Here is a 25295-nt window from a genome sequence, read left to right as displayed (position 1 = left end):
TTTAGAATGTATTAGTTATTTTATGCTTGTACAGTATGTTTTGTTTTATAAGACATACCGGATTATAAGACGCACCACAAATTTAGAGACAGCAAAAAAAAAAAAAAAAAAAAAAAAAGAAGGGGGGGGGTCCGTCTTATACTCTGTGATGATGGCGCCTGGAGCGGTGCATGCGCAGATGGAGCTCTCATCCAAGGGCTCCATCTGCGCTGACTGCCAGCTCCATCATTTCAAACTGGGACCGCGGGCACACTAGGACACCTGGCACACAGCCACCTGCCTGCATGCACGCACAGAGTGGCAGCCAGCAGGGCACCCACTCAGAGAGGCAGCCGACACAGACAGGCATCCGGCCGCCCGGACGCAGCCACAGGCGCCCGGACGCCCACACACAGCCACAGGCGCCCACACACAGCCACAGGCGCCCGGACGCAGCCACAGGCGCCCGGACGCCCACACACAGCCACAGGCGCCCACACACAGCCACAGGCGCCCACACACAGCCACAGGCGCCCGGACGCCAGCACAGACAGCCCCCCCGGTGAGCTACATTCGGATTTTAAGATGCACCCCTCATTTTCCTCCCAAATTTTTGGGAGGAAAAGTGCATCTCATAATCCGAAAAATACGGTAAATCACTGATGGGAAAACTGACACTGACCAAACACCGATGAAACTGATGCAAAACACTTAAAAACTGGAACATCTTTTACATAAGAGAAAAGTGCCGGATATCTGAATGAGGGCTAAAAAGAAGGTGAAAACACTTTAGTCTAACCCTAAAGATCAGATAAACCATATGTTGGGTGGGTCGCGCCATGTGCGGGCGTTCTGTGGCCCTATTTATAGATGGCAGAGGCGCATTACTGAGCTATTTGCTTTGCTGTCTGGTGTCTATTTCAGACATCTCATATCCAAGCAGATGTGACATCGTGTAAGTGCGGAAAATGTTCCTGGTAAACAATTGTTTTTTTCTTTTATATTTGGATCATATAGTTTAGTTTTCATTGTTTGTAAAGCAACAAAATATCCAATATCAATTAACAAGTCCTCTCATATTTAAGCCTCTTCTTGCAGCTGTTCGGTAGGGTGTGTGACCCGGGGGTGGATGTGCTGTGCAGGGGCAATACTAATTTTTGGGCATAAAATCTGCAGTGTATTACATTGAATGAGATTTTACCAAATCGTATTCACACAATGCAGAAATTGACTTGGGATGGAAATAAAAAATCCATAGCTAAGTAATGCTATGGCATTTCACTGTAAACTTCAGTCTTCGGTTGTGTTCACACGTTGCATATGCAGTAGTTTTTTGTTTGTTTGTAAAGAGCTGTTGGATGCTCGTGACTTGGAGTACCCATATATAATGGAAGTCAATGGGGAACTCCGTATTTTTCAGGGAAATCTTCCATTATAATAGGGACACGAGTTGTGCCCGTCCAAGCATCAAACTGGTGGTTAAGAGTACCGAACACCCAAAGCCTGGCAGTGCTCGCTCATCACTAGGTATGAGTACCGAGCACCTGAGTATGGTAGTGTCCTCTCATCACTACTTATGGAGTATCGAGTACCTGAGCATGGTAGTGCTCGCTCATCACTAGGTATGAGTACCGAGCACCTGAGTATGGTAGTGCTTGCTCATCACTACTTACAGCCTGAGTACTGAGCACCCGAGCATAATAGTGCTTGCTCATCACTAGGTACGAGTACAGAGCACCCGAGCATGGTACTGCTCACTCATCAATAGTTACGAGTACTGAGCACCTGAGCATGGTAGTGCCCGCTCATCAATAGTTACGAGTACTGAGCACCTGAGCATGGTAGTGCTCGCTCATCACTAAATACGAGTACTGAGCACCCGAGCATGGTAGTGCTCGCTTATCACTAGTTACGAGTACAGAGCACCCGAGCATGGTAGTGCTCGCTCATCACTAGGTATGAGTACCGAGCATGGTAGTGCCCGCTCATCGCTAATATTTATCACCAAGCCCCAGATCTGTGAGACTCGGGTGTAAAAATTGAAGCAAATGGGGAGTTTTCACAGTTGTATCTACACAGATTAAAATAGTTGCTGTCTGATGGATTTCGCACACCTATCCGTGATTTTTACGCTGATCGGAGACATCTCAAGCCTCATCTAGACATCCTTTGTTTTTTTTCTTGTCTGAGTTGGATCAGATTATCATCAGTGATTGGTACATGCGTCAGTTTTGTTTCTCTGATTTTCTTGTATACGAAAAGAAAAATTAAGTTCTAACACTTCTATTGCATTTCTAATCACGCACTACACACGGATAACGTGTGCCGTCAGTGATTTTTCACGAACATCTTGTGTGGATAATTTTGATCAGTGAATCAGATCAAAAACGAACATTTCTCTGTTTTTTTTTTATTTTTATTTAATCTTGTGGACACAGTGAAAAATACCCAGACATATAAGCAGCTCCATAATAGATGCGTGCTCTATCCATGAAAAACAAGAGTAGAACACGAACATTTTTCAAGAGGAATTCACTTCTGGAATTATTTTTTTTTAAAACAGGTTTAGAGTATAAACGCACGTCTTACCTTGCAGATTTCACTACAGAAACCACGTGAAAAACTAACTAGATACTAAAGAAAATTAACATGCAGTTTTATGTAAAAAAAAAAAAAAAAAAAAAAAAAAAAAACACAACAAAAACTTGTTAAAATGCTCAGTCCTTTTGCATGTCTATTAAAGGGAAACTGTCAGCAGAAATTTTGCAATAAACTTAAAAGATTCCCCCTCTGCAGCTCCTGGACTGCATTCTGGAAAAGGTTCCTGTTGTTCTTGTGCCCCCTGTGAGACCAAAATAAAGACTTTATAAAGTCTTACCTTTTTTGTATGCAAATTTTTTTTTTATGGTCACGGGGGCGGGCTCTCTTGCGTCCGTTAGTCGCCCTCCTGCTGCTTTACGCCGTCCCCCATCGGTTATTTCCATAATGGAAGATCCCGCCCAGTGCTCCCGAGGTCTCGCGCATGCGCCGTGCCACTCTCGCAGCACTGAGCACTGTGCAGTGTGACCGCTGGTGACTTATTACGCAGGCGCTGTGATTGTCATCAGCAAGTACCCGCCCATAATCTCATGCCCATGCTTTCCGCTCTGCCTCCACCGTTTTGCGCAAGCGCTGGCCAGATGAACCCACGTCACCTCTTACCCATCTTTCCCTGGAACAGGAAATAGATGGGAGGAGCGGAGCAGCATAACTGTGGAGGCAGAGTGAAAAGCACGGGCACGAGATTTTGGGCGGGTACTTGCTGATGACAATCACATCACCGCCCATAATCTCACGCCTGCGCAATCACCTCACCAGCGGTCACACTGTGCACAGTGCTCAGTCCCGCGAGAGTGGCACGGCGCATGTGCGAGACCTCAGAAGCACTGGGCGGCATCCTCCGTTATGGAAATAAGCGATGGGGGACGGCGTAAAGCGGCAGGAGGGCGACTAACGGACGCAAGAGAGCCCGCCCCCGTGTACATAAAATAATATTTGCATACAAAAAAGGTAAGACTTTATAAAGTCTTTATTTTGGTCTCAAAAGGGGCACAATAACAACAGGAACCTTTCTAGAATGCAGCCCAGGAGCTGCAGAAGGGGAATCTTTTAGGTTTATTGCAAAATTTCTGCTGACAGGTTCCTTTTAACTACTTCAGGTGTGTGTGTGTGTGTGTAATATTATTATATAATATATATATATATATATATATATATATATATATATATATATATATATATATATATATATATATATATATATATTATATATATTATATATATATATGTGACCATTCGCCAGTCATTCTCTCCCCTGTATAAAAAGGTATGATGATATTTATTCCCTTTAACACTATTAATTCCATAGTGTTTTACATGCATCAGCATGGGGCTCACAATCTACATTCCCTATCATTAGGTCTTTGGAGTGTAGGGGGAAACCACCTGAGAACTGGAGGAAACCCACGCAGACATGGGGAGAACATACAAGCTCCTTGCAGATTTTGTCCTTGGTGGGATTTGAACTCTAGAACCCAGCAAGACTGCAGTGCTAACCACTGAGCCACCGTGCTGCTTGTGCCAGGGCCTGACTCTGGCCGTATACGTTAAGCCATCAATGTGTAATTGTGAGGGTGCATCATCCGGCATAACAGCTGATTAGCCAGTGGCCACAGGGTACTGCAGATTCCTCCCTATTCAAATGAATGAGTTGGATCCAATTTAGGAATGAGTTTCACCAGCATTCGCGACCTTCCGTAAACAGCTGATCGGCTGGGATATCAGGTATCACAACCCCACTGATCAGACATCGATGTAGTGGACAATTTTAGATCCTAGTGAAGACTATCCCTTTATACTGAGCAAATCTTTCAGATGCTCTTATGAAGTGATGAAGGGAGTTTGACCTAGTAAGTGACATCAGAGCAGCTTGAAAGCTGCCTATCTGAAGCTCCTACTTAAAAGGGAATCTGTCACCAGGTTTTTGCTCCTCCATCTGAGAGGCGAGCAGCATAATGTAGAGACCTAGAGACCCAGACCTTGATTCCAGCGATGTGTCACTTACTAAACTGTTTGCTGTTATTTTGATAAAATCAGTTTTCTCTGCCGCAGATCTAGCAGTTATACAGAGCTCATGAATATGTTGGACTATCTGCAGCACACCAAGTAGTCCTGTAATGATAAGCTACTGCTGATTACACAGTGATTTTATCAAAACTACACTAAGCAGCCCAGTAAGTGATACATCGCTGGAGTCAGGATCTCTGCCCCTACATTATACTGCTCTCAGATTAGGTGGCAAAAATCTGGTAACAGATTCCACATCACAAACTGTAGGCTAATCTGAGCCATATTTATGGGGGAGTTGGGAAGCATAGCCAAGTAATTTGACTACAAAAGTTATCTTAAAAGGAGTTTTTCCTCATCCTGACTGGGCAAACCATATTTTACAAGAGGGATCCCTGTTAAACTACCTTAAAAGAACAAAATAAAAAAAAAATAAAAAAGTCATATCTCAAATTAAGTCAATATACAATTTAATAGTATTTTCCGTGATGCTTAGGAAATGTGACTGATGATATGGCATATCATATAAGAAATAACTCTAATAAACATGTGGGTTCTGCAGTAAGGACATCTTGTCCGAACGTGTAGACATCACCACTAATGTGATCACATGAATGATGGACGCATGTGACTGCAGAAGGACCACCTGACTGGTGGTGCCGGCGGGGGCGAGAAGTCAAAGGGTAAGTAATTATATTATGGTGTTTACTACTATTGGTCAAGTTTCATAAAATCTTAGTAAACTCTTACGATACCCATCAGGAATTAAGATTTCTCATTGTGTCCAGATGAAGCGGCTTCCATTATCTCACACTCTAATGGAATATATAAAGGTGCTTGGTCTTCCCCCATGGATGGTGATGCTGGACACCTTCTATCATCCAGCTCACAGCCTCTGCGAGCAGGAACACAGCAATAGGGACCATCCCCCTGGAATGGGTCAACTAACTCCTTTCTTGCGGAAGTCAATAGAGACCCTGATATGCCCGTAGTTAGGTAGAGATGGAGCATCTTCTGACAACAAATTTCAGGGTGCCCATGTTTTACTACAGCGTTTACCACCAGGTCTGCCACAGGCCGAAGCCCATCAGACCTTTATAGGCTGCAAACCACAGTTAAAGGGAACCTGTGAGGAGCAATATATGCACTCAGAACCACTGGCAGTTCTGGGTACATATTGTTAATCCCTGCCCAACTGTCCCAGTATCTAGTAACATACTTTTTCTAATGATCTCTTTATGTATTTGAAAAGATCCTCTATCATATGCTAATGAGTGCAGGGACTAGTCACAAGGGTGTTGGCTCCTGCACTCTTTCTGCCCTTAGCATGGTAGCACACCCACAAGGGCATGCTAATACGCTATTCAATGCAGCATCACCAGCGATGACGTGTGTACCTGTGTTTGCTGATCTGAAGTCCCTGCACTTCCGGTCATACACACTGTACCTCTATAAAGCCATGACGCGTATACTCTGCTTCATACTGCGTATGACCAGAAGTGCCGGGACTTCAGATCAGCGATAACAGCGGACACAGGTACGCATGTCATCACTGGTGATGCTGCATTGAATAGCATTAGTACGCTCCTGTGGGGATGCTACCATGCTAAGATGGGGAATTGAGCAAAGGAACGACACCCTTGCTATTAGTCCCTGTGCTCATTAGCATATCAAAGGATTTTTAGAAATACTGTTTCTAAAGATCTCTTTATCTATGCTACTAGATACAGGGACAGTTATGGTCATGTCATACACAACGACAGCGACGTCGCTGCTGTCACCATTTTCTGTGACGTAGCAGCAACTTTGCTAGCAATGTCGCTGTGTGTGACATCCAGCAACGACCTGGCCCCTGCTGGGAGGTTGATGGTTGTTGCTGAATGTCCTGGATCATTTTTTGGTCGTTGCTCTCCCGCTGTGAAGCACACATCGCTGTGTGTGACAGCGAGAGAGCAACAACTGAATGTGCAGGGAGCCGGCTTCTGCGGACGCTGGTAACCAAGGTAAATATCGGGTAACCAAGCAAAGGCTTGGTTACCCGATATTTACCTTCGTTACCAGCGTCCGCAGCTTCTTGAAGCCGGCTCCCTGCACACGTAGCCAAGGTACACATCGGGTAACTATAAGCAAAGCGGTTTGCTTATTAACCCAATGTGTACTCTGGCTACAAGTGCAGGGAGCCAGTGCTAAGCGGTGTGCACTGGTAGCCAAGGTAAATATCGGGTAACCAAGAGAAGCACTTTGCTTGGTTACCCGATATTTACCTTAGTTACCAAGCGCAGCATCGCTTCCATGCGTCACTGCTGGCTGGGGGCTGGTCGCTGGTGAGATCTGCCTGTTTCACAGCTCACCAGCGACCATGTAACGACGCAGCAGCAATCCTGATAAGATCAGATCGTCGTCGTGATCGCTGCTGCGTCGCTACGTGTGACCTAGTCTTTAGGCAGGTATTAGCAATATGTACCCAGAACTGCTCGTAGTTCTGGATGCATATTGGCATATTGCACCCGACAGGTTCCCTTTAAGGAAGTGATGTGCATTATTTATAAAAGGTTCCTGTTCAATTCCCTTGAAAATATTCTATATAAAAAAATAAAAATACCACTTTTCCCACAGAAAAGTGGTTTAATTTTACAGTTAATTCAATTTAATTTCTTAAAAAACACCACTGCATTCTTGGTATCACTGCCCCATAATATAAAATTACAGCCTTATATCATTTATGGTGAGCAATGCAAAACCACCAAAACAATATAAGAAGTGAAGAAAAATTAAACAAGAAGCGATCAAAGTCATATTTAACCTAAATGGTGCAACCCCCACCCCCACAAAAAACAAAACAAAAAAAAAAAAAACAAAAACAAAAACTACAGCTCATTACGCAAAAAACAAGCCCTCATACAGGTAGGTCACTGGGCCGGTCATGGTACACGAGTGTGCCACATCGGGGTGCGTCCAAGTTATCGGGCCCGAATTGATCAGACATTTATGGTATTTGCCCCTGTAATCCAGAGGGTGCGTTGCTTATTGGCTCCATTAATAATGGAAGAAGTGAATCTTACTGCATTTTACTGTGGCTGTACATGCTCTCTCCTAAAGTCCAGCACCAAAAATATAACATTACAAAAGATCACAATGCAGTACCCTGAGGTAACAGGTGCTGCAGAGGACTGCATTACCCCGGGATCCTGGAAGACCAATGCTGGCCACCGCACTATATACATTTACATTGCCCGCTTCCCAGGCTGAGCAACAGGCTAGCAACGGGTTTAGAGGGGTAGCTGCCCATTGACTAGGACCTTTCTAATCCTGTAGCACACAGAGGGGAGTGGTCAGTTTGTCGGTTGGTAGAGAGAGTCTGGGGGAGTCGTGAGGGAGAGAGGGTGTGTGTGTGGTCCGGAGAGGGTCTCGGTAAATGAAAGAGGAGACCGGTTGCCTGAAGGGGAACAGAGCCAGTACCCTAAGGGACCGAGCACAACGGGGCACAGGACCCTAGCCTGGGCGGAAGTTTGAGACCCACTCAGTAATACTGCAGGTAATCGGGGGACTATCAGGGTCCATCACCACTGAAGGTACGGGACACAGTAACAAAGAGGGACCCTGGGAACTGAAACATAAAAAAAGGTCTGAACCAAAAGACGTTCAAGTTACCAGTTATACGTACCCAGAAGGACAAGAGGGAGAACAGACAGGGACCCCAAGTTGCTCCAGGCCACAGGGACACGAATACCAAAAAGTACAACAAAAAAGGTTTTACCGGGTCACCACGCCAGCACTGGGACAAAGGGAACCCGGGACCCCGAAACCAGCAAGAAGCGGGCTGCAGCCACCAGGACTCAGTGAGTAAAACCCAGTAAGGCTAGTTTCACACTTGCGTTGAACAGCATCCGTTGCATTGCGTTGTGTGACGGATGCAACGGATGTGTTGCATATAGTAGCACAATGGATGCAACGGATGCTGCAAAACAACGCAATTCGTTTTTTTTTATTTCTTTTACAATTTTACCGTCGGCAGACTATTGTGAACGATCAGCCGATCGCTCACAGCAGCCGGCCGCCGGGTGATCAGCCGATCGCTCACAGCAGCCGGCCGCCGGGTGATCAGCCGATCGCTCACAGCAGCCGACCGCCGGGTGATCAGCCGATCGCTCACAGCAGCCGGCCGCCGGGTGATCAGCCGATCGCTCACAGCAGCCGGCCGCCGGGTGATCAGCCGATCGCTCACAGCAGCCGGCCGCCGGGTGATCAGCCGATCGCTCACAGCAGCCGGCCGCCGGGTGATCAGCCGATCGCTCACAGCAGCCGGCCGCCGGGTGATCAGCCGATCGCTCACAGCAGCCGGCCGCCGGGTGATCAGCCGATCGCTCACAGTAGCCGGCCGCCGGGTGATCAGCTGATCGTTCGGTCGCCGACAATGTGTGCGGGGGGCGGGAGCGGGGGGCGGAGTGCGGTGGGTGGAGCCGAGCAGGGCCATGGCTGAGGATGTCAGTGCCGCGGGGACTGCATCGCTGGGGGACAGGTGTGTGTGTGTGCGCATGCGATTGTGTGTGTGTATACATACGGAGTGCGGGGAGGGGGCGGGGCTGAGCGGGGAAGTGTTGGGCTCCCGGCACACGTAACCAGGGTTCCTTGGTTACCCGATGTGTACCCTGGTTACGGGTGGAGGGAGCCAGAGACAGCATGTGCAGTGAAATCCAAAGGATTCCGCTGCTCAAAAAAAGTTACATGCTGCGTTCCTTTCGCCCGACGCAGCGTCAAAATAACGACGCTGCGTTGTCCGGCGGATGCAACGCTGACACTTGCGTTACAGTGCGTCATCCATACAAGTCTATGGAGAATAGCGCAGTGCGTTAACGGACTGCGCTATTCTTCATAGTGACGGACTCCGCTGAACGCAAGTGTGAAAGTAGCCTTAAACTGCAGAAACCGTGTCATCTGAATCATTGCTATACCTTCCTCAGCACCAACTGCTACCCCTAACATTAATCCCCGGGGCCTAACCCTACTTGCGGAGGGTTCAACACCTATGCTGCACCACACCAACAGCCCCAGCAAAGGACATTAAACAGTGGCAACTTTCCCCAAATAGCCGCGCACCGTAAGTGGCGTCAGACATTTTGTACATACTCCCTTGTAAATATCCCTTCTTTTTCAAGCTACCCTCGGGGTCACGGAACCAGGCACCAGTCACCTGAGTGATATTGTCCCCATGTATCCAACGCCCGGAACAGAGTACCCTAGGCCCTGGGGCGCATCAACAAATAAGGAGGTGGAAGTGTGATTATCTAGTATGTCATCAACATCATGGATTCCTATGATTACAGAAGCCGCAATGTGGCACTCGTCCTACGTGGGATGTAAATATTTAAAGGGAATCTGTCAGTAGGATCAGCCCTCCTGAGCAGTCTATAGGGGCATATACCGTAGGTAATAGGAAGCTGAATAACAGGATATTGGATCACAGATATCAAGGAGTCTTATTCCAGAGAAATCCACATTTCCCTCTGCCTCCACCGTACATTGGGTGGAAAAAAAAAAAAAGTTTAGTGCTTTTCACTTTACAGAAGACAATGTGTGCCTTTGTTTTTACAGGTTTTTTTTTCTTTTACTGTGTACGTCGGTAAGCTCCTCTCCGCGTCTCCTCTCGATCGGTGCTGTGCTGCTCTGCTCCTCCCATCTATTTCCTGCCCCAGGGAAAGATGGGTAAGAGGTGACGTGGGTTCATCTGGCCAGCGCTTGCGCAGAACGCTGGAGGCAGAGGGGAAAGCGCGGGCACTTGCTGATGACAATCACAGCGCCGCCCATAATCTCACGCCTGCGCAACACGTCACCAGCGGTCACACTATGCACAGTGCTCAGTCCCACGAGTGTGGCACGACGCATGCGCGAGACCTCGGGAGCACTGGACGGCGTCCTCAGTTATGGAAATGAGCGATGGGGGACGGCGTAAAGCAGCAGGAGGGAGAATAACAGACGCAAGACAGCCCGCCCCCGTGTACATAAAAAAAGATTTGCATACAAAAAGGTAAGACTTTATAAAGTATTTATTTTGGTCTCAAAGGGGGCAGAATAGCAACAGGAACCTTTCCAGAATGCAGCCCAGGAGCTGCAGAAGGGGGATCTTTTAGGTTTATTGCAAAATTTCTGCTGACAGGTTCCCTTTAAAGGGAATTAATCCCTTATCAATATGGGCTTGTTTTTTGCAGGACGAGTTGTACTTTTAAATTAAACCATGAGTTTTCCCATGTACTGGAAAAAAAAAAAAGCAAAAAAAATTTCAAGTGCATAAAAACTGCAAAAAAGAAAAGTGTGATCGCACAATAGTTCTTGGGATATTCTATTCACTATATAATAACAGATTTGTGTGATGTCTCAGGTCGGTGTGAGTTCGTAGACACCAAGCATGAATAGGTTTACTTTTATATAAAAAGGGTTAAAAAAAAAAAAATTCACAAGTTTGTCCAAAAAAGGTGGCACACTTAGCACCATTTTCCAAAACCCGTCAAGTTCTAATTTTTCATGATCTATGGCTCAGTGACTGCTTATTTTTTGCGTCTCGAGCTGACCATTTTAATGGTACCATTTTTCCGCAGATGCTACATTTTGATCTCTTGTTATTGCATTTTGCGTGAAATTTGCAGCGACCAAAAAAAAACATAAAAAGGGACTCATGATAGCTACAGGAGTCATCACATAACCCTGTGCTACCATGGCATCCACTGGAAGTCACGTGATCACGTCACGTGACTTTCGATGGGGGTGGGCAAGTTACACTAATGCCGGCGCGCTGATACATCTCGCTGTCAGAGTTTAGCAGCGAGATGTAAGGGGTTAATAGGTACGGGTGGAACGCGGTTCCACTCGCGCCTGGCACTGGCAGGCACACTGTTGAAATCAGCTGAGATGTGCACGGATTGCCACGGACTGCCCACAGCACGTCATGTGTCAATAAGGTTAAATGTAAAAAAAAAAAATAAAAAAAATAAAAATGTACAGCAGGTCACATTAAAGAAAAAAGCGGGCACGAGATTTCTATAAAACATTCACTTTGCCGTAACATGCTACATTTTTATTTGCAACGACAATACAGGGCATCAAAAACTCACGAAAACTCATCATGGGAACTTAGATCACTATACAAAGAAAAATTGCCCTGTTGGACCAATCCGATAAATCCACTGACACTTTCCTTAACATTGGACACCATCCGGAAAACCGGTAATTGGAAGCATGAAGGGGGGCGGGTGACACCTGACATGAACTGGCCGCTGGAACACTAATCAATGGGGCAGAGATCACTCGGGCTCAGCTTTACTTTTTAGAATTCCAAAATATTTGAATTGAGAGAACCAAGGGCGAGTGTTCAGCTTCCCAATAAAGCCCTCCTGTGGACATGCTCCAAATTCTTAAGACAGGAACAGCAGAAGTAGTAATAGTACTGAAGCTACAGACCGTGCAACTGGACTATTGCCAGAAAACGTCTTGTGCTTGCCGAAAAATCTGCAGGGAAATTTAAAACCCCCTCTAGTTCTGCACGTTCTTTGCTCGGGTTGTATCCACCAGTTATTTTTTTCCTGAGTTGAACACAACGCGTGTAAAGTTGTGAACCAGACCGGCATCCATAACCAGGCAGAGATCCACAGGATCAGATCTGGTGACCGTTTACATTTGGGATTCACTACCAAGCCAAAGGACTGGATGGCTACATGAATGGAGTCAGTATTTTAATGGAATAATCACAAAGTTAAAAATGTGTGTCCAGATATTTAAAAAAAAAAAAAAAAAAGAAGGCTATACACTACATTTTGATAACCTTGCAGGTCCTAAATGCAATAAATAAATAAAAAATTACATATGGAACCTTGGCGTTGCAGGGTTTCTGATGAGCGCACAGAATGGTCACACCCCGGACCTTAAGCCAGATTGACAGGGGCATTTAAGGTCCCAAGAGAAGTGATAGGAGCAAGCTCTGATCGCTCCTGGTACAGGAAGACGCTAGCTGTATAAAAGTCGGAAACTGGGGAAGGAATAGTAAATATAAAAAGGCAGCAAAAAGACCTGAAAGGTCTGCAATACTATGGAGAAAGCGTATGAGAGGCAAATTATTGTGAAAACTTATTTATTCAATAAACTAAAAAGGTGCATTTAAAAATATTAAAACACTTAAGATCCAAAAATGAACAAAGGACAAACACAATCTCCACAACACCAATAGGGTTCCATTAGAACACACGAAGGAAGCCGACAGAACCATCGCTGTCCGTTTTTTTTTTTTGACACACTAAAAAAAACCCAAAAACCCCGAAACATTACATTCTGCTTTGCTTCCGCCCGACGGTCCGTCATTACACGACTGATCCGTCGCAAAACGGATGCAACGCAAGGCCATCTGTCGCAAACCGTCGTTAATACAAGTCTATGGGAAAAAAATGAATCCTGCAAATTATTTTGCACGATTCCGTTTTTTTCTCAAAGCGACGGATTGTGACTGAGGGAAAAAGACGGAAGTGTGAAAGCAGCCTATGACAGTACATATATCAAGCGTACATTTTATAAAAAAATGTATAAAAGTCATCATCTGCTTGGAATGGTGCGCGCTCAGCTCCTGAGCCTGCTACAAATACAGGCAACTAACAAGGGATGCACTGGCACGTCCTTTGTTGAGAACAGGTTAACACAGTATGTAGGCAAAACACACAATTGAAGGAATTCTCTGGGACACACACACACACACACATTATAGTTTTTACTAAGCACCTAAGAACTAACACGTAACTAACAACAGGTAGTTGCTAATTATTTTCTGCCCAATACAGATGTCTGCTGAAGCTCCTGGTACACTGGATACGAAGAGTATTCAGACCCCTCTACCTTTTTCACTCTGTTTCGTTGCAGCCATTTGGTAAAATCAAAAAAGTTCTTTTTTTTTCTCATTAATGTACAATCTGCACCCCACCCCCATCTTGACAGAAAAAAAAACCAACCCAGAAATGTAGAAATTTTTGCAAATTTATTAAACAAGAAAAATGGAAATATCTCAAGTATTCAGCCCCCTTGCTCAGTATTGAGTAGAAGCACCCTTTTGAGCTAGTGCAGCCATGAGTCTTCTTGGGAATGATGCAACCAGTTTTTCCCACCTGGATTTGGGGATCCTCTGCCATTCTTCCTTGCAGATCCTTGCCAGTTCTGTCAAGTTGGATGGTGAACATTGGTGGAAAGCCATGTCCAGGTCTCTCCAGAGATGCTCAATTGGGTTTAGGTCAGGGCTCTGGCTGTGATGGTCAAGAATGGTCACAGAGTTGTTCTGAAGCCACTCCTTTGTTATTTTAGCTGTGTGCTTAGAGTCATTGTCTTGTTGGAAGGTGAACCTTTGGCCAAGTCTGAAGTCGAGGGCACTCTGGAAGAGGTTTTCTTCCAGGATATCTCTGTTCTTGGCCGCATTCATCTTTACTTCAAAGGCAACCAGTCGTCCTGCCCCTGCAGCTGAAAAACACCCCCATAGCATGATGCTGCCGCCACCATGTTTCACTGTTGGGATTGTATTGGGCAGGTGATCAGCAGTGCCTGGTTTTCTCCTCTCCACACATACCGCTTAGATTTATCACCAAAAAGTTCTATCTTCGTCTCATCAGACCAGAGAATCTAATTTCTCATAGTCTGGGAGTACTTCATGTGTTTTTTTTTTGCAAACTATGTGGGCTCTTATATGTCTTGCACTGAGGAGAGGCTTCTATTGGGCTACTCTACCATAAAAGGCACAACTGGTGGAGGGCTGCAGTGATAGATGACTTTGTGGAACTTTCTCCCATCTCCCTACTGCATCTCTGGAGCTCATCCACAGTGATCTTGGGGTTCTTCTTCACCTCTCTCACCCAGGCTCTCCTCCTACGGTTGCTCAGTTTGGCTGGACGGCCAGGTCTAGGAAGAGTTCTGGTGGTCCCAAACGTCTTCCATTTAAGGATTATGGAGGACACTGTGCTCTTAGGGATCTTGAGTACTGTAGAAATTGTTTTGTAACCTTGGCCAGATCTGTGACTTGCCACAGTTCTGTCTCTGAGCTCCTTGGGCAGTTCCTTTGACCTCATGATTCTCATTTGGTCTAACATGCACTGTGAGGTCTTATATAGACAGGTGTGCGCCTTTCCAAATCAAGTCCTATCAGTTTAATTAAAAACACAGCTGGACTCCAATGAAGGAGTAGAACCATCTCAAGGAGGATCACAAGGAAATGGACAGCATGTGACTTAAATATGAGTGTCTGAGCAAAGGGTCTGAATACTTATGACCATGTCATTTCAGTTTTTCTTGTTTAAAAGGTTTGCAAAAATGTCTACATTTCTGTCAAGATGGGGGATGGGGAGCAGAGTGTACATTACTGAGAAAAAAAATTAACTTTTTTGAATTTACCAAATGGCTGCAATGAAACAGAGTGAAAGATGTAAAGGGGGTCTGAATACTTTCCGTACCCACTGTATGTCTGATGCGCTGATGTCGCATTGACGGGGCTGCAGCCCTGAGAAGATGAAACGAATGCTGCAGGCAATATCAGACACCGGAAGCACAGACTCAGTGCTGGACCTGGGGAAGAGAAGTGCAGCACAGATTGCTTAAACAAATTACAACTGGAGGAGAGAGGCTTTCTGAAAAACAAAGTACCCTCTAACATGTGACGCAGTGCGGTGGTCCCTGTATACCCAGACTAAGTGGGGATTTCATATGTGGGATTACAAAAACATGGAAGATCCTAGTCATATAAGATGTGAACACTTATTTAACGCCAATCACTTATCGTTTTCAGATTTAGGGTAAACGTGAGAGAAAACAGTGTCCAGAATTTGTGAAGTTCAACAAAAGACAAGACGGATTTGGCAAAACCTGACTGACAACATTCTGTGGCCATTGTAATGGCAGCCATACTACTCGTCACCTTATAGAGGCAGATATAACAAGGAAAAAAAATGGAAGGAAGGAGCACAAATAGTCTGAGTGGGATCTTACACTCATGACTGTCGTTGGAAGTCTGCAGGAGGCAATGATAGTCTAAGAATGATAAGGTCCAGTGACCGCGCTGTCCGGCAGGTACTACGGGCCATCACTGGCATAATCTGAGCAGCGGGGACAGAACTCAAGAATTAAATGCATCACAATTGTTTTGTTAATGTGAACCTAACAGGAGGCCCCTGCTGCTGAGCCCGGACCTGCATGAGTCCAACACTGGCTGTGTATGTTTCAAAGGAAATCTATCAAGAGACAATGAGGCCGACCGGTCCAAGAGCTGAGCCCACTTCCCAGACGGACAGATCTCTCCCCGTACAGACAGACAGACGGACCAGTCAGTGCAGGGAAGCAGGCGAAGCCGAAGAGCACCTGTCATCTGGGACACCTCCTGCAGCTGACCGCAACATTTCAGAGCTGTAATCCTGGGGCTGGTGTCCTAATCTCTGGACGTGTGGTTCATGCAGCATGAATCTCAGGAACCTGAAAACCCACCTGTTCAGAAATGCCTACAATCTACAATGAACTCGCTGCCGCCCGACCCCCGTGCGGGAGCTGCCGCCCGGCCCCCGTGCGGGAGCTGCCGCCCGGCCCCCGTGCGGGAGCTGCCGCCCGGCCACCGTGCGGGAGCTGCCGCCCGGCCACCGTGCGGGAGCTGCCGCCCGGCCACCGTGCGGGAGCTGCCGCCCGGCCACCGTGCGGGAGCTGCCGCCCGGCCACCGTGCGGGAGCTGCCGCCCGGCCACCGTGCGGGAGCTGCCGCCCAATCTACACCCCACCTACTGTCTCCTCCCCATAATCCTATAGAATGTAAGCCCGCAAGGGCAGGGCCCTCTTCCCTCTGTACTAGTCTGTCTATTGTAACTTGTATATGTATTTGGTATGTAACCCCCTTCTCATGTACAGCACTATGGAATCAATGGTGCTCTATAAATAAATAAAATCTGCTATTTGCATGATGCCGGCCATCATCCAGGTCTGACCTCCCGGCCTCCCCGCACCTCTTGATGATCCAGTCTGCTGCACTGGTAAGATTAAGGTGACAACATGGCACCATCCTAGCTAATCACAATAAGGATTGAGATTGCTGAGAGGCGAGGAGATTCACCGTTCTCCCGGTCACCAATTCCTCACCTGACCCTGCACGTCATGTCTCACATCTCCAGTTTGGTTGTACTTGTAAATCAAGGATTTTTCGCTGTATTATAGCTGAAAAGACACAAATCATCGGCCATATAGAGATCGGTGGGTAGAGCCTATACCCTGCCAGCCTTCGGGCCTTCCCTTTTTGGAGCCTCTCCCCCGCCGGCCTTCCCTTTTTGGAGCCTCTCCCCCGCCGGCCTTCGGGGCTTCCCTTTTTGGAGCCTCTCAACCGCCAGCCTTGGGGCTTCCCTTTTTGGAGCCTCTCCCCCGCCCAGGGCTCCTCTTTTTGGAGCCTATACCCTGCCGGCCTTCGGGGATCCTCTTTTTGGAGCCTCTTCCCCGCTGGCCTCCGAGGATGATTTTTTTGGAGCCTCTTCCCTGCCGGCCTTAGCAGCTTTTTTTTTTTTTTTTTATTAGCTGGCCTGGTGAGACGTCACACCATAATGATGCAATTGTTGTAGCACCCAGAGATATGGGGTACTCGGTTCCGGGCAGAGTCTCTCTTGGGAATGTCACGTTGGTGGTCGTTACCCGGTTCCGTGCACTGGGCTTTTTTTGTAATGGAGATATTTACAGGGGATTGTTGAATAAATTTTATACGAGATGCCACTTCCGGTGTAGCGGCTATATGTAGGGAGCCGCAGCTACAGAATGTCTCTACTGGGGGTGGTGGTATAGGCAGCTAGTATGGTAGTCCCTCCGCAAGTAGGGTATTACCGCAGCAGATGTATGGTGCGGTGGACGTCAGAAGAAGGAGTCCACAGAGATGTTCAGTGCAACTGGTTTACTCACTTTCTGCAGATGTTAACTGGTCGCCCGAGGCTGGCTGGTTTCGCCTCCAGGTCCCCTTCGTCCCAGTACCAGTCTGGTTTCTCTGGTACCTTCGTTCCCTGCACCTGTCTCTGGTAAGTGGGTCCCCGTTGTATAAAACACTGGGGGTCCCCATTCTGTGGTTTGTCCACTTCTGTCCGCCTGATGGTAGCGTGAACCCTGTGGTGTTGGAGTCTAGTCCTGTCCTCGGTTCTCCCTTTGCTACGGAGTCTAAGGATTCTTTAGGATCAGCAAGGTCCTTGATGGTCCCCGTTGCTGTACAAGTGTTAACAGGTCGGCTTGAAGTTCTCAAGGGTCCTAGGGTTCTGTACCCAGTTTGTGCCTAGTTCCAGGAGTACTCTACCGGCAACCCCCTCTCCTGGGTACCAGGTCACAATTAACCCAAGTGTGTCACTTCACTTCCACATTCACACTCCTGCTGTCTGACACTTTTAACAGTCACCGCAGTTCTGACTACTGTCTTCCCGACTACTCTCCACAGTCTGCCGCTCCCACCCGGTCAACTAGTGGACTGGATTGGCTTCACCTCTAGGCGGCCATCCATTGGTCTCACCCTAGCTGGGTCCCATTGTATGGGGAATTTGTGGGGGAAAACTGGGATTCCAGTAGTTAAAAGGGTAAGCGTGCAAATACCATAAAACCCTAACTAAAACTTAACATTTATTGATATTATTAAAAAGGTAAAAAAAAAAAAAAAAAAAAAAAAAAAATCACAGTTCATGTGAATAAAGCGACTTAGTGCACAGAGAGGGAAAATCAATCCCTACAATATCCACTCCCTCCTGCATCCTACCTAGCCGTGGAGGTTGGCACCCTAAAGATACATCGTGGCGCCCCCACTCCTCGACAGCTGTCCCTGCTATGTCCCTGTGAACCCCTAAACACAGAGATAAAGTGCAGTGCGCATACATAAAGTGATACTGTATGACACTGAGGTTTTGGTGTTACCGGCACTGGGGTTCTGGGTCCCTAAGAGGGTAGGACCCACATCCTGGTGGTGATGCAGAACCTTGTAGCACCCTGATTGCTTCAGGGGCGCTACAATTGCGCCAGGCCAGCTAATCAGACGAGGAGCTGGAGATGCAGAGGGTTTTCTCATGACTCCAGTCGATGACCCGCAGGTCGCACCACCTCCAGAGATCATTGTGGGCCCGCACTGCTCATTTATGGGCACCTCTGACCGTTCGTGCCTGATCGCGGGTCTTCACAGGTGAGAAGGAACATATAAAGCCGGCCACAAGGTCCCCAGTCAGAGTCCAGCACCGGCCCAGTCACTGCCGGACACGTCTCATTTAGCAAAGGTTTGGGCTCCTCAATAAAAAAACAAGTCAACAGCATCTTTCTACAGATCTGTGCCTCAGTTGATCCTCCTGGAAAAGGCCAAAATCATTGACAAATGAGTGTTCCCATTCCTGTAGTCAAAGAGGACTCAACTCCAGAGGAAGGCTGTGCAGGGCAGCACCTGTCAGTGCATTCACAGATTTCCAGGAGGAGCAGCAGAGGGACAATCCAGCAGTGTATTATGGAGAGTATATGTGAGTGGTGACAGGCCCCACCATGCAGCCCCCCTGTCACCACAGCTGACCGCCGGCACGGAGGAGCAGCGCTATGTGCGGGGCTCAGGCCGGTGCTGCGAGCAGTGACAGCGCACAGACAAGGCGCAGGCCGGCAGCTGCCATCACTGGAGGCCGCGCACAGGCCGGAGAGCACGTCCGCCCCGGGCCGCGGGAGCGCGCACAGCACACCGGGGGCGGCGCACCGGGGCAGCGCTCCTTACCTTTAACAGATGAGACGTCGCCATGTTCCCTGAACTTGTGCTCTCGTCGGATCCCGCGAGATCTCTCTTCCTCTTCCCTGACGTCCCATCCCGCGAGACCTCCATGGTGAACGTCACAGTACCTTGATTCACATGACTTCCGCCTACCCCACCATGAGCGCTGGGCTCTGTCACTCAGAATATCTCGGCTCACCATTGGTCAGCGAGAACGCTGTGGGCGGGGACAGAGTCTATAAATGTGTCAGCGTCCATTTTGAGCGGGAGTTTAGTCAGCGGTGGCGTTCTGTGCGTGCCGTTACTGAGCTGCGGGTCTCTGAGGGGGGGACGTCAGAGCTTATTTCTTTTTTTTTATTTATTAATCTTTTCGACCATAATTCTAAAATTCAGCTCTTACTCTTAGGCAGGTTGCTTTGGTGTTTCATATACCGCAGCTCTATAAGCTTTATAGCTTGCTTTGACGTATATAATATAGCTGGGTGACAGTGCTGCCGGCTAGGCCTGACGAGTGAAAAGTCTGGTTATATGATGAAGCTGCACGATTTTTCCTGTAAAACATCAGCTTTTCCCTGTCAGGAGGGTGAATTAATACAAATACCTCAATAATCTGCGTGCAGGAGGGGAAATTTACTCAAATTAATGCATGAAATAATGCCATAATCTTACACCAAATCTTAATCTTAACTGCTGACACTTAAATGGAAAGACATCAAGAAAAAAGTGTGTCAAAAGAGCCGGGTCACAAAAAAAATCCGTCATTTTATTGACTAAAGTGCCAGCAAAACTCAGACATGATAAAAAAAAAAACAATACCATGAGCACAATATAGCACAAATGTGCTGATAACAGGCGGCACGGTGGCACTGCAGGCTTGGGCTACATGCGTATGCTGCATCTTTTTGTGTTCACAAACTGCAGCCAAAACTGCACCTTGTCAGAGAGAGCCTGTTAAGTCTAAAAAAAAACGCATGTAGTTTTAGGTGCGTTTTTGCTGCGTTTTTCACCATGCGTTTTTGTGACAAATGTTGACAAAAATGCAGTAAGAATGAACATGCATTTTTTGTCACAAACCTTTGACAAAGCGCTGACAAGTAAACTGCAACGTACTCATAGCAAATCTGGCTTCTCATAGACTTTGAGAGAGGGGAGCCAGCATGATCTGAAATTGGCATGCATAATATAAAAAGTGAAAATTCACAGATTTATTCCAACTGTACTACAATAAAAAAAAATGAGATTTTTAGCAAATAATTGATCAATTTTTTTTTTTTTTTTTGAAAGGTTTTTTTCCCTTTTTTTCTCATAGACTTTGCTGGCAAGTCAAATGTCAGAAAGTTCTGACAACAAAACTGAAGCCAAAAAAGCAGCGTGCGTATGTAGCCTTGCTGTGCTTGGGTCCTGGGTTCAAAACCCACCAAGGACAACATCTGCAAGGAGTTTGTATGTTCTTCCTGTGTTTGCGTGGGTTTTCTCCGGGTTCCTCCCACACTACAAAGATATACAGATAGGGACTCTAGATTGTGAACCCCATTGGGGACAGTGTTGCGTATGTATGTAAAATGCTGTGGAATTAATAGCGCTATATAAATGAATACATATTATATTATAACCATGATGGATGAATGCCAAAAAAAATACTAAACATGAATTTGCAAAAAAAAAAAATACAGGAAATCACTAAAAAAAAATAATAAGCTCCTGGTACCATCAAAAGTGGAACATGGAGTAACAATATCCCTTAAATATATACCTTCAAATGTCACTAGAAAAATACAAAAACATATTATGTGTGGTATAATATGCAATTTAAAATAGCAGTGCTTGGATCGTGGGTTCAAATCCCACCAAAGATAACATCTGCAAGGAGTCTGTATGTTCTCCCCGTGTTTGCATGGGTTTCCCTGGGTACTCCAGTTTCCTCCCACATTCCATAAACATATACACATAGGGAATTTGCATTGTGAGCCCCAATGGGGACAGTATTGCTGATGTATAAAAAGCACTGCAGAATACGTTGGTGCTATTTAAGAATTAAAATATTATTTATTATTAATAGTAGGGCTGAGAAATGAAGAAAAACAATACAAATTAAAGCACACCGCAAAATCATTATCCTAAATGAGCATGGTAATCATGTGCTAAGAAAAATGGGGGGAAGAGTCCCACATGTATCGCCACAAGTGGTTTTCTCAAGGGCTGGGTGTAATCTTGACTGCTGCTCACTACAGTTTTGTGAGTTGGACGCTCTGGGAGATCGTTATTTACTTCATGTCAGTCTTAATACAATGCTTAAAAGAATCAAAGGCACTTATCTCTTCCTCTGCTTGTGCTAGAAAATAAAGAGAAACTAATCTAAACTATATTTTTTTTATGTGTAAATAATAGAAACCAAACCGAGGAGACACGTCTTCTGCAAAAATCCCCTCTTTTTAAATAGAAATTTGAGCAGGGAAGCTCCATAATTTACAACTACCGTACTTTAGGCTAAAATAGTTGTCCCCCTTCGTGTCGCATAACCTCTTTTTTACTACTCATAAATAATCATACTGTATATAGGGATCTGTAGTGATATATTATACTCACTTATATAGCGCCATTATTTCCTCATCGCTTTACAGACATCACTGTGCCCATTTAGGCTCTCAATCGGAATTCCCTTTTACTGTCTTATGCTATGTGCGCACGTCGCGTAAAAACATGCAGTTACGCTGCGCTTTGCAGCGCAGCGTAACTGCATGCGTCCTGCGTCCCCTGCACAATCTATGGAGATTGTGCAGGGGCCGTGCGCACGTGGCATTTAAGAGCGCAGCGCTTCGGCTACTGCCGAAGCGCTGCGCAAAAAGAAGTGACATGTCACTTCTTTCCTGCGCTTTGCCGGCAGCTCCTGCTCTGTCTATGGCAGGAGCTGCAGGCAGAGCGCATGGAATCGGCGCTCACTACGGACATTTCTGCAGCGATCTAAAGCGCACATGTGCTCTTCAGATCGCTGCAGAAATTTCTGCAGGGCTTGTACGCAACGTGCGCACATAGCCTTAGGGTGCGTAATAATTTCCGTCACTTTAATCTATAATGATTCCCTTTATATGCCTTATAAGAAGTGTGCACACATTTTTGGCACAGATTTACAACACTTATTACTATGTTTCCTTATATATTATTTATGGACGCAGAATTTCTTCTATAACAGAAAAACTATTATTTTTTTAGCAAGATGATGGTCACCTGATTGGACCCTATTATAGTTAGCAGTCCGTCAGCAGCATTTGTGTACATCCTACTGTATATTTTACTTTAGACCAGAAAGTTAATACTATAACATAAACGTTTATAACCTCTTTATTGAATTCATAAATATGCTTTAACCAGATGATAAAAACCATAAAAAGAAAGCAGAAAGTCAGAGTAGTAACTCAAAATGTATCCGCGACTTATACAAATATATGTCAGTTTTCACACAGTAGTTACATACTTACATAGTTACTTAGGTTGAAAAAAGACCTAGGTCCATCTAGTTCAACCTTTTTCCGCCAGTTCTACATTTGATAACTAAGTCATTTATAACCAACAGTGTTGTGTGTACTGAGGAAATCATCCAGCCCTTTTTTAAAAGCTGTTATAGTATCTGCCATTACTACCTCTTGTGGTAGGACATACTAAAGTCTGACTGCTCTAACTGTAAAGAACTCTTTCCTATTTAGCTGCCGGAATCGCTTTTATTCCACTCGCAGTGAGTGCCCCCTGGTCCTTAGTATTGTCTTTGGAAGAAATAAATCATGTGCCAGTCCTTTATATTGACCACACATGTACTTATACATATAAATGAGATCTCCTCTGAGACGTCTTTTTTCTAAGCTAAACATATCTAACTTTTTCAACCTGTCATCATATGGGAGGCCTTCCATTCCTTGTAGTAGTCTAGTTATCTGCCTTTGAACTGACTCTAACTTCTGAGTGTCCTTTTTAAAATGTGGAGCCCAAAACTGGATCCCATATTCCAGATGTGGCCTTACAAGTGATTTATAGAGGGGTAACAATACGTTGAGATCACGGGATCTGATCTCTCTTGTTATACACCCTAAAATCTTGTTTGCTTTAGCAGCTGCTGCTTGACATTGAGTGCTGCTGCTCAGCTTATTTGTAATGAGAATACCCAAGTCCTTCTGTTCTATAGTCCCAAATTTACTTCCATTTAATGTATACGCAGTTATAGGATTACTCCGTCCTAGGTGCATTACTTTACATTACATAGTTATCAAGCTATAAGTATTATAAACCAGAGTGTGCACAACCTGCTGCCAGTGGTATCATTCTGTGGTGCCCTCAAACCATATGGGCACAGAAGTGCTTTTCTCTGACATGAAAACTGCATGTGAAGAGCCCGACTGAGTGAAAAGTAGTTGCACGTAGAAGCAAGGATAAGCACGTGCTAATGGTGCAGATCTCTGAGTATACTATATACTGAATATTCTTGCCAAAATTTGTATTATTATTATTATTATTCATATTATATCTAGACCAATAGGCAGGAGTGGCTACAGGTAAAAGAGGGTTCCTGTGTAGGAGCAGTTTATAGACCCTTAATAGTCCAATAGCTTACGCGCAGTTCCACCTGGTTTGGCGATATAAATGTACTCCCGCACCTCTTGGACTGCATGGTTTGCCATCAATTACAATATCACTAGGATTATCAATAAAGTCTTACATATAAAATCTTCTTAAAACCAATTAATTTTTATGGAGATACATTAATATGAAAAACGAGAAAAAACAACTATTAAAGGCTTTATTATATGCAGGGCAGATTGCAATAGTTGTAATAAATTGCCCTATATTATATGGGACAGATTGGGGACTTAGGTATCAATAGGGTGTATTAGTATGTCTATCAGTAATTCTGCCTAGCAGTAGAGTTTGGCACCCTATAGATTATTATTATTATTTATTATTATAGCGCCATTTCCTCCATGGCGCTTTACAAGTGAGAGAGGGTATATGTACAACAATCATTAACAGTACAAGACAGACTGGCATAGGAGGAGAGAGGACCCTGCCCGCAAGGGCTCACAGTCTACAGGGAATGGGTGATGGTACAATAGGTGAGGACAGAGCTGGTTGCACAGTGGTCTACTGGACTGAGGGCTATTGTAGGTTGTAGGCTTATTGGAAGAGGTGGGTCTTGAGGTTCCAAGCTATAGATAGCTTATAAATGGTGCCCCCCTCCCCGCTCAACGATAGTTGTCCCTATAATGTCCTATATGTCCCTGATTTACTTTATCCAACTCACAGAACAGATCTCAAAATGAAATATAGAGAGTCAGCCAAAAACACAGGGTGGATATCACTCAAGGGTATGTAAGGAAAATAGCACTGTTCAACAAATTTTCATGAGTTCCTTGTAGATGCACTCAAATGAGGTTATTTACATTTCTGTGACCATAAGGGAAGAGAATATTTCCATATCACTAAATCATAAGCTCTAGTATTTAAAATAGGAGCTGTGGGGCATTGAAATTAATGAAATTCACAATTCATGGTTACAAGGTGAAATTTTCAAAAACCTTCCACACATTAATAAGAATTTTTATTACAAACTATCATTACATGGGCCAAAGTACATAAGAAATAACTACATTTCTACATTTACCAGTATTTCAATTTAAAGTTAAACACTTTTACTTGGCCTGCTGTTTGTAGTGTAGCTCTAGAGCTTCTCTCTTGACTGTTCATCAGTAGTCTCCTAACATCGCCGGTCTACATTTCACTTCATACCTTTTCTCAATAGCAGCAATGTCCTGATGAAATCTGTCACTGAGTTCATAGCTGGTGGCTACAAAGTTCTCTGGGAAGAAGATGAGAGGGGAATGGAGAAAGTAAATCTTCAAATACGTGTATCCCAAGCTTGTGGTAGCACGAGCATTTCATCCACCAGCTCTTTGTAATTGGGCACACGCTTGTTTCCTAAACATATT

The 25295-nt window shown here is 45.4% G+C and overlaps 1 protein-coding gene across 1 annotated transcript in view; it reads right to left on the bottom strand.

Annotated features, from left to right (window-relative positions):
• The window catches only part of CUL5 (cullin 5), a 118461-nt gene extending 99080 nt beyond the window's left edge, over positions 1-19381 (bottom strand). The window contains exon 1 of the mRNA XM_075337434.1: positions 19330-19381. Coding sequence (XP_075193549.1) covers positions 19330-19353 — 24 coding nt within the window. The 5' untranslated portion in view covers positions 19354-19381. The remainder of the gene's footprint in view (positions 1-19329) is intronic.
• Positions 19382-25295: the final 5914 nt, after the last annotated feature.

The sequence above is a fragment of the Anomaloglossus baeobatrachus genome, chromosome 2, assembly GCF_048569485.1.
Source record: "Anomaloglossus baeobatrachus isolate aAnoBae1 chromosome 2, aAnoBae1.hap1, whole genome shotgun sequence".
NCBI lineage: Eukaryota > Metazoa > Chordata > Amphibia > Anura > Aromobatidae > Anomaloglossus > Anomaloglossus baeobatrachus.
Note: the sequence above shows the minus strand (reverse complement) of the source record. Positions and strands in the feature narration are given on the sequence as shown.